The sequence below is a fragment of the Nematolebias whitei genome, chromosome 7 (assembly GCF_014905685.2).
Source record: "Nematolebias whitei isolate Nwh7 chromosome 7, NemWhi1, whole genome shotgun sequence".
Lineage (NCBI taxonomy): Eukaryota > Metazoa > Chordata > Actinopteri > Cyprinodontiformes > Rivulidae > Nematolebias > Nematolebias whitei.
In genome coordinates, this window is record NC_056504.1 from 6,453,136 (window position 1) to 6,463,827 (window position 10,692).

Below are 10,692 nucleotides of genomic sequence, written 5' to 3' on the forward strand. Positions count from 1 at the left end.
ATCTATCTATCTATCTATCTATCTATCTATCTATCTATCTATCTATCCAGATCCATCTATCTATCCAGATCCATCTATCTATCTAGATCCATCTATCTATCTAGATCCATCTATCTAGATCCATTTATCTATCTAGATCCATTTATCTATCTAGATCCATTTATCTATCTATATATACACATACATACACACAGAAAAATTAAGTAGTAAGCAACATGTGTCCTTTTTTATTTTACAGAAAATGTAACGTAATTTGTAAAAAACTGTGGTTAGTAATTTTAGAAAATGAATGTCAGCCTCACTAGTATTTTGCTCAGGAGCCACCACTGCATGGTTTCGTAAGGACTGTCATCATCATCAGAGGATCAACTGTTAGCAGAGTGAATCTTGGAGAAGGAAGTGAGACAGAGTGATAAATGAGGTCACATACACTCAGGACACCCTCCAAAAACAAGAGGAAGTTATGTTGCCACTGTTGCTATAGTAAACACTGAAAGCTTTCAATTTATCCCTAAATCTTCAATAACTAGAGACAATGAATGAGTTATACCGTCTGCTGAGAACAAATGTTCATTATTCTCCCTTTTTTAATACAGACGTCTTACTACAGTTGAATCATCTTTTGCGGGCGCAGTTCACAGAGTGCAGAGGCAAAGCTTGAGATCTGCAGGAACATGCTTCTGATCACACGGACCTTCCCCTCCAAACCTTCACTTGCATTTAAAACAAATCAGTCATACACTACACCCTGAACAGCCTCTCCTCGAGGCTGACATCAGAAACATTGCACAAGCACCCCGCCTCTGACAGGTACCATTTAACACGGGCAGGACATGCTGTGCTAAAACCATCATTGCAGCAACAAAACCAAGTGCTTCTTTTGATCTAAAGCTCATGTGGATGTTTTACAGAAACAAAGATGACTTTATCCAAACATGATTCTGAGCCAAAAGTTTTATTTTCTTCACTGAAGTCAAATGACCTGATGCACGCGCAACAATCCAGGTAGATAAATCTATTAAGTCAGGTCAGGTCCTCTGGATGGATTCATCTTGTTGAAATGTTTCGTCTTTTATCCAAAAGGACTTCTTCAGTCTGAAGAATGGAAGAAATATATCAAAGAAGTTTTTTGGATAAAAGACGAAACGGTTCAACAAGATGAATCCATCCAGAGGACCTGACTTAACCTCGTTAAATAAAGTCAAATGTGATATTCCACATTAGTAAATGGACTATTTTAGAGCTTTTTTAGTCAACCAGTATACTCAACGTGCTTTACAGCTCAATCTGTGGCCTCATTCACCCATCCATCCACACATTCTACTACATCTCTACAAAGATAACCTGAATAAATCATTCTTTAGAGACTAATCAGTGCTTTAAATCACATTCTTACACTGACAGGGCACACAGAAGCAGTGAGGGGTGTAAAGTTTTGACCAGGGGCTTTGACATGTGACTGCATACTGCCAAGAATCAATCCATCCCTTTCACTGGAGGACGGCTGCTTTAACCACTCAGCCCCTAATCTCACCCCTTATTCATACAGAAGGCTGTATAAAACATTAGAACAACTGGGACGCAGACAAGAAAGAAAAAGCACCAAATGTGAGAGTTTGACTTAAAAGAACAACTGGATTTTTTACTTTGAGTGCAATGAGCAACAACTTCAGCTCGCCTAAGACCAACCCAAACTACTTTGTGTTTTTCTGTGAACTCTGCCCTCTTGGAGCTGCTGTCCTACATTCCTCATGTTTCCTCTACTGCAGCTTGTAGATAATAGGCTGTCCATCTACAGACTACACATGAAAAACAAGCCCCACGTCATGCAATTCAAATCTAAAGCACATTAAGTGTGCAGGTGGAGTCAGGACTGAACGACGTTAAAGTGGTTGTATGAACTCTGTGTTCTGATGCCTTTCAGTGGAATGCCATCAAAATAACACCATTGAAATAAAACAAAACTAATGTTACAATATTTAAAAAGGCATTTTCGTTTAAAAAGATAAATATACATCCATCATCTTCATCTGGTTGTTCCCTTTCGGGTCGTGGGGTCACTGGTGCCCAAATCCAGCAGTCACTGTGCGAGAGGCGGGGGACACCCTGGACAGGTCACAATGGAGAAAACCCACGCATGCATGGAGAGAACATGCAAAGGTCCCCCGGCCGGGAGTCGATCCAGTGACCTTCCGTTTGAGAGGCAACAGCTCTACTACCTGAGCCACCGTGCCACCCATTTTCCATTGCCGTTTTTCTCAGAAACACCTGATTCTGCTACTAATTTTAGTCTAATCTGTTGTTTTGGTTTACAATGTTGAAAGGAGCTGGCATCAAATGAGCACGGGGGCGTCTCTCCACCTTCAAGAAGCTCTTAGAACTCATGATCTCATCAGTAACACCTCTTCAAGCACCCCTGATAAAACTTGAACACGCCTGTCGTACCTTGAACACTTCTCTTTCAAACCCTCACACACACCATTTCAAACCAATACATTCGTAATACGTACACGTCTTTTAATCAACTGTACCTTTTATGGATAAAAGTGAAAATGAGCAGATGTAATTCTGTTTAGAGCAGCGCGATGTCTGCTTTGCCACAAAGCAAAAACACTAAAGTTGGTCAAATTGTGTCGTTTGACCGACTTTAAGTTGTAAACACTTAACATACAAATGTTACAACTGCAATTATATCACACAATACTCAGCTGTAAACATGTTTTTGTCTCCTAAATGTGCAGTGACGCTACAGTCGATCACAGAACTTCATCAGTTCTCCCCTAAAGTCAATAGCATTGCTGATAATAGGAGCCTCCCATCAACAACAAGGTTTTTAAAAGCACTCATCACATGACTAAAAAAGCCCGTGGCTGTCATGATGAACACTGGATTAAGATGGCATGTCCGAGAGACTTCCCCATGAAGTGGAAAACGAGTCAGAGGTGTGTTTGTTTTGTACAGTACGTGCACAGCAGCTGCAAAAATATGAAACGCCGGGACAGAGCTTTGCATGACGATTTTGCCATGTGTGAACAGACAATCTAACATGAATACCTTATCCAACAGCAGTGACAAAAGCTCAGCCTTCTTGTGAAAACTGATGACTAATGCTTTGCCCCACCCAATGCAGGCTGAAAATGACTCCTGAGCAAGCGGGTTGGTCTGCTCCAAAATAGCCCTGGCAGCTTAAAGGGTCAGGAGGGAGGATGTAGATCGCCTCGTCAGGGACAAGAAAAGTTCTTGTATCAAGACAAGAACTTCAGACAGAAGTGTAAAATTTATGTTCCAGCAGGGAGGAGATGACAAGAAGGATATATGTGCAAGCAGACAGCTGAGTAAACTCAAGAGCGGTGACGTTCTTAAAACCTGTTGTGCTGGGTTTTCTAGGTTAATGTCAGACTGTTCATTTATTTTAATGTCACATTAACGCAAGCTCAAAGAAAGCAGCCATTTCAAGTTAAAGTTTCTGCATCTTCTTACGTGCTTTCCGTTCAGAAACAGAGGCACTGATGTTATATGTTGAAGTGCTTGTACTATATTTGTAATGCACTGCACACTATGGTAACGCTGGCTCGCTTTGAGTACGACTTGCTTTTGAAATAAACTTGTAGCCATTGCTGGAAATTCAGAATCCCTCGTGGAGGCTCATTTCCTTTTACCCCGTTTTTGGTGGCAGCAGCTGCACTTCATGTAACCAACATGGCAGCCTAATCTTTAGTCCAAAGCCAGCTTTTCTTAATCCGACAGATGCACAAAAAGGCAACAAAGTTGATCGCCACAACTTGCTGGTAAAAGCTGTCAGATGAACGATCAGTGAGCATTTAGTCAGACAACAGCCAAATGTTTCTCCGAAAGAGAGATTTGACAGGTATCAGTCAAACAGGAAGCCTCTCTCCACGTAGGCAGTCACCAACAACAAAGTCCACCATCACACAGATACATACCATAAGTCTGACTCTGAGTGTGTCCTGTATGTTGCTGTACACCCCCACCAAGAGTTTCTTCCTAAGGCTGCTGACACTCGCTTTAGTCCAAACTGTATGTCAAGAAAAGCCCCGTGCACACACATAAACACAAAACAACAAACACAGAGGCATACACGCCTAGTGGTGAAAAACTTGCTGCTCCACCCTCATAAAAGCCAGAATGGAGTCCTCCTCTTTATCCACCAGCCAGCAGAGCAGGCTGGGTCGGATTGGACAGTTGGGTAAAATGGTCCACCCACTTGCTTTGCTGCCTTCAAGGGAAAGTGAATAAACCAGCTCAGGGGGGGGGGGGTAACCTTGAACTTGGTCAGGCGAGGAGGGTTCAGAAATATGCTTGAAGGGCCAGAGTGAAGATTTAAAGCAGAGGGAGAGTCTGAAGAGTGAAACAATGCTGAGGCAGATGTGACTTTAAGCAGTTCTGTTTGGTCGTCTGGGTGTGTCCGATCAACTCACTGCTTAGGAATCTAGCCTGCAGAGCTGCCTAACCAAAAATACAGAGTGTATGTGTGAGCTGAGGACAAAAAAAATGAGAGGGAGGGGGCTTTTATCACACGCAGCCTATAAACCACACAGAGCAGAGAATATTAGATGCCAAATGTGCAAGTAAGCAAAGTGGGTCACGTGTTTTCTCCGTTCTTCTTCAGAGGTCTTAAAAGTTCAGTCGATTATGGATAATGAAGACGTGTCTTTTGGACAGCAGCCAGAGGTTTCACAAGTTTGTTGAGAAAATGCTGACAATGTGTGGCCTTTTACCTTATCACCACACACACATTGTCAGCTGTCACAGCTTTAACAAGCTATAGATTAGTGAAATTCTGAAAATTTAAACATTGCCATGAAGTCAACAAACACCACACACACTTGCAAAGGAGGGCAGGGCTTTTTGAACAGTACCCCCTCCTGTCTAATAATACTCACTGCACTTACAAGTAAAATTAAAGGTGTCCATCATTATCACCCACTGCCAAAAGACATTGACAATAATGCTTTTGACTGTGTGTGTGTTAGCAAAATATCGCCTGAACCACTAGCCAAATTTTAATGAAACTTGCAGGAAGTAATCACTGGATGAACAGAACCGATTAACATTTTAAAGTCGACCCAATTCAAGATAGTTGCCACAACAAGGCAACGTTAAAAAAAAAACAGTTACAACTCAGTCAGTTTTATAATATTTTAACTAAATGTTGGTGTTGGACTAGATGAGTCAAAACAATGCGAGTGTTGTGTGAAATCTTTGCTTAAATTTTGACATTAACTGCTGGAGTCAACCCTGTTTAGTAAATCTCTCATCAACCACTGAACAGAATTTGAATTTTATTTTCCTAAAGGATTTATGTACATCTCAACTTTTTGATTAAACTCAATTTAACATGGGCGCTACAGAAATCAACATTAGCCAACAATAAAATGACCATAGTCCAGTCAATTGTACGAATATTGAGCTCAAATTTGATTTGGTAGTAGCTGAAAGTCACTAACAAACACATACTCTGAGTTGGGAATCCTGCAGTCTTTGTATGAGATCATAACGTTGTTTTCAAGGTTGGACCAAAATGGCTGCAACTCTGTCAAATTACAACAAATGATGACATCAGTCTAAACTCTGCCCTGAAAGGAGGTGGGCAACATGCATCAAAGTCCTATGAAGGAGAGGTGAGGGGGTGCATGGGTGGTGTGCCGGGGCCTCTCCGGGCCTGTGGTGTGGGGCTGTAGGGGTGCCTGATCATTGGTGCGCTGGGCCGGCCTTCCTCAGCAGCTGCTGCTCTGGCCCCCGGCCTGGGGCCGACTTGCGGTCGCCGTCGGGTGGGTGGGGCGCATGGACGGCTTCTCTGTGTGCCTGTTTATGTCTCGGGTTGGGGTTTAGGTGGTCCCCTCCCTTGGATCAATTTGGGCCCCCCATTTAATGTGGGGCCTATTCCCCCTGCTCCCCTCCTGTGGTGTGCCCCCCTGCCGCTGGTGCATTGGCGGCTCTCAGCAGCTGGGGCTGGGTGGTGGAGTGGGTGCGGGCCCGCCCTGGTGGCTGCCTGCTGGGGTCTGGTGCCCTGGCTCTGTCGGGCCTCTGTTGGGGGGTGGTATGACCTGGTGGTATGAACTGCAGCCTCCTGGGGTTTCTGCATTGTGGTTGCTGGGGATCGCCCGGGGCTTCCCTTTGCTTCTCTCTCTGGGGGGTGTGGGTGTCCCTGTTGGGAGACTCCCGGAGTTCCGGGCTTGGGGCCCGCTGTGTGTCGTCTGTGGTTCCGGTCTTCCATGTGTTACCTTCGTGTCCTGTGGGGACGGGTCTGTGGGCCCCCACATCCACTATTGAACATTTTTATGGAGAAACCTTATAGTGACATCATGCTCACACAGGTGTTTAGATCCAGGTGTTTAGATCCAGGTGTTTAGATCCAGGTGTTTAGATCCAGGTGTTTAGATCCAGGGGTTTAGATCCAGGTGTTTAGATCCAGGGGTTTATCAGATACACACTCAGTTGGGTTGTGGAGACCACTAAATATATCTTGTATTACCATGTACTGTATAAAATACTTTCTAATGTTATAAGTATCATTATATATGTTGTTTGTTGTGGTGGTTTCTCGGTTTTGTCTTGTTTTTGTTTTCTTTCCGCAGGTCTAGAGTCAGATTTCAATGATGTTGATTTGTGTTCTCTTTATCCCTCTCTCTCTCTCTCTCCTCTATTCCTATCTCCTTTTTTCCATTTTAACTCTTCTCTCACTTTTCTGCTTTGTTATTTTCTTTGTTTTTCATCCCCGTGTCCATTACATCTGAAACAAGCCCAAAGCAAATTCTAATACAATTTAATTTATATATCAAGTGGAGCATTAAGGCCAGCCATAATGCTCTGCTGGTGAAAGTAAATGTGTTGGGCATCACTTTGACACTCAGACAATAATTCTGAGTGTCTCAATGACGGACAGGACAAGAGAAAAAAAATAAAGTCAAAAACTTTCCTCTTCATGCCATTTTATCAGAAGCAGTTTTATTCTTCTCAGAAATCTCTCTGGTATGAACATGAACATACTGTACTTGCTGAAACAGCAGCCAAAGCTAGCTGGTGAGTGAGACGTTGGATTTTCACCTTGAAGAAGAAATAAACAGAGACCAGAATGAGCATGCACTGGAAATCATACTCATGTACTGGTAAATCTGGTCCTCTGGACATTAAAAATTTTGAATGTCCAGAGGACCAGATTTAACTTTTTTAGATTTTTCTGCCTGGATTATTGCGCATGCATCAGGATATCATGTACTGATCCTTCTAGTGACTGATGAGCTCAAGAAAATCCTTTCTAACAGACAAGCAGGCTGACCTGTTGTGTAAAAATACAGAAATAAACTTTCCTAAGAGCACGGCCTCCACTGACACCACCATATTGGAACTCTGCACTGTTTTTGTGTCCAAGTCTGAAAAGTTTTATCTGCCACTGTGAATAATAGTGTGAAAAGAAACATTTTAATCTTTACCGACATGCCTAGAGTAATCTCTGGTGAATGTTTCGCTTGCTGATAATCAGAGAGCTACAGCAGACTCCCCCGTTCACAACGATTACCCAATCAGAACTGCAGAGCTGGGAAAAGGAGGTTTTCAGTCTTAGTCCTGGATTCATTGTTCTCAGTCAGGTTGCATCATATTATAATCCCTTATCTCAGATTTTTAAAAAACAACTGAGAAGAGTTGAAACTATTATTGGAATAGCCGAGGAAGTAGACAAATGTTTTGATTAAAAAAATAAAATACTTAAATAATATCAGACATTAAAAACTTAAGATCCTTGAAAAATGTATATCACTCATCATCCCCATTTATGGCAAAGTTTTCAATCAAGATCTCAGGTGATCGGAAAAGAACTCAGAGTACGAGTGGGGATTAGTCTTTGCTACAAACACATCAACTTTGAACTCATCTGTAAAATTAACTGAAATTTAGTCATTTTGGGGTCTGCCAAAGCCGATTAGCTGTAGTGGCCGTGTTGGATTGACTCCACAAGTTGATGTCAAAGACAAATCTCCATTTCATTGAATGTTATGGACAATAAAGTTGAATTGATTGATTGAATTGGTCAGCAGTAAATATTGCTTTCTGAGTTTCAATAAAATCAGTCCAGTGCTTCATGAGATATCGTGCTAAAAGTCAGACAAACAAAAACCCACAGGGATAGACAATTGCATCACCTGCCTTTCATGGCTGTCCTCAGAACTGATCGAGTTCGTCCAGCACATGGTCCGAGAACACAAGGATGACTTCAAGACGATGGCCCAAGACGAGAAGAACTACTACCAGGACACGCTCGAACAGATCCGCAGGAAACTCCAGGAGTACCAGCGCTGCCACCCGCAGCACTACGAGGCCTTCATGAGCGCGCTCGCAGCTCCAGAACCCATGGTTCAGTAGGACGGGACCCTCGGTCTGGGCTGGATATCATGAGACTGAAGTTCTGGACTTTAGAGGTCCAATGTGTGGATGACGGAGGAGAGAATCCTCATTATTTCTGGACCGTAAAGCTGAGGGACAGCAGCATTTCCGTGTCCGGTTCTGGAGTTCTGTCCTTCCAGTCAAAAACTTGTATTTGGACCTTCACATCCAAATGTCCGATCCGGTTCTGGTGATCTGGTTCTGGTCGTTCTGTTGGTGGATTTAGTCAGATGTCCTTTTTCCCCTCCAGGTGTGGACAGGTTTCGTAGTCCAGGTGGACGTTGAGGACGACCTGCGGTGCCCAGAACTATTACGAGAATTATTTGGTTTTAATAAAGTTCATCAGGATTCAGGTCGGCTGCTCACTTTTTGTCTTCAGTTGATGTTTGAAAGTTTTTAAAATAACTTTTTGAAAAAAGATCAAAGAAGAAAACACAAACGTGACTTGGAAACCGAGTCGGGCTCTAAAACGATTCATCTTTCATCGTATGACGTATTGATCCTTTTTCAGGTCTCTCTTGTAAATGAGTCTCCGAGGCTCAATGGGACAAACCTGTATAAATCAAGGATGTTGGATTGTATACCTGGATTATTGAGCATGGACTTTGTTGTTTTCAACCAGTTTGACAAGACTGCCAACAAGGAAGAGGGCCGGCAATGGAGGAGGGGCGTACCAAAGAGACCATCTTATCACAAGCAGAGCTGGTTTGTTCCACTTTGGAGTAAGCTGTTGGGGGAAGAATCAGTTTTGTTGAGTGTTTCCTTGACTGATGAAGCCTTCTGGATCGAAGGCGAAACGTTTCAGCACAAAAAAATAAAATAAAAAAATTGTCCAGATAACCTGACTGAAAAATGTTGGATTGTATACCTGGATTATTGAGCATGGACTTTGTTGTTTTCTACCAGCTTGACAAGACTGTCAACAAGGAAGAGGGCCGGCAATGGAGGAGGGGCGTACCAAAGAGACCATCTTATCACAAGCAGAACTGGTTTGTTCCACTTTGGAGTAAGCTGCTGGGGGAAGAATCAGTTTTGTTGAGTGTTTCCTTGACTGATGAAGCCTTCTGGATCGAAGGCGAAACGTTTCAGCACAAAAAAAAAAAAAAAAAAAACTGTCCAGATAACCTGACTGAAAAATGTTGGATTGTATACCTGGATTATTGAGCATGGACTTTGTTGTATAAATCAAGGTTGAATGAATGGCAGGGAGTGAGAAAGATTTGATGCTCGTTTAGCTGAACTTGCTGAAGCATTCAGAACTAATATAGACCAAGTCCTACAATCATAGAAACCAGAAAAATGTCTTTTAGGGGCATTCTGACAGGAATCAAACGCACATGAAGACACCTGAGTTGCACGCTGTTGAGATTTAATCAGTATTGCACCTGCAGCACACATCATACCCAAGTGTGATGATGGCTAGCACCAAACATGATGGTTCTACTAAACCTTTTAGCCCCTTTTGGGCAGAAATCAGTTGTTAAAAAAAACATTCTACAAAGTCAGCAAGTTAACACAAACTAGATTAGATTAGATTACAAAGTTGTCCAATTACATCGTTAGCAAAATGCTACTTGGAATTACATCATTCATTCATTCAACCAATTCATGGACCAAAAGAAAGTATAAAAGTGGCACCAACAAACTGAAACTGTTTTAAAAGGACAAATTATCTGGAGGACTTTAGCAGTTGGTTAAAGCTCATATTGACTTTAACCAACTGCTGTTGTTGCCTAAATTTTAGGTAACATCAGTTTGTACAAAATTCATTATAAAACTCAAAAATAAAATAACGGCACCATCTTCTTGTTTGAGTCTTCTTTAATTTTCCTTAAAGTCAAATTAGGAAAAACGTCTGCAAACAGACCATAGCTGGAAGTCCATGTACAGCAGATGGTCTAAAGTTTTTTATTTAGTGTAAGTCAAGTCGACTTTATTTATAGAGCACATTTAAAACAGAACCTGTTATCAAAGTGCTTAACAACAACTACAGCAATCAATGGGAGTAAAATTAAAGAGAAAAAAATACAATACACTAATAATAAAAACTGAAGAATTAATAAAAAGCATTTAAAACATAGGATCACAGAACAAAAAACACTAAATCAATTCACACTGTGTGAAATTCCTGAGAGAACAGATGTGTTTTTAGCAGAGATTTGAAGTGAGGAAGGGAGGTGGCCTGCCTGATGTTGGGGGGCAGGTTGAAGGGAGGTGTCCTGCCTGATGTTGGGGGGCAGGATGAAGGGAGGTGTCCTGCCTGATGTTGGGGGGCAGGTTGAAGGGAGG

The 10,692-nt window shown here is 42.2% G+C and overlaps 1 protein-coding gene across 5 annotated transcripts in view; it reads right to left on the minus strand.

Annotated features, from left to right (window-relative positions):
- cast (calpastatin) overlaps positions 1–10,692 on the minus strand; it is a 54,222-nt gene that overhangs the window by 22,292 nt on the left and 21,238 nt on the right. Inside the window, exon 1 of one of the 5 annotated variants that reach the window (XM_037678578.1) lies at positions 3,945–4,128. The exons of the other annotated variants lie outside the window; for them this stretch is intronic. Coding sequence (XP_037534506.1) covers positions 3,945–3,947 — 3 coding nt within the window. The 5' untranslated portion in view covers positions 3,948–4,128. Of the gene's footprint in view, positions 1–3,944; positions 4,129–10,692 lie in introns of those variants that run through there. 5 annotated transcript variants of the gene reach the window in all.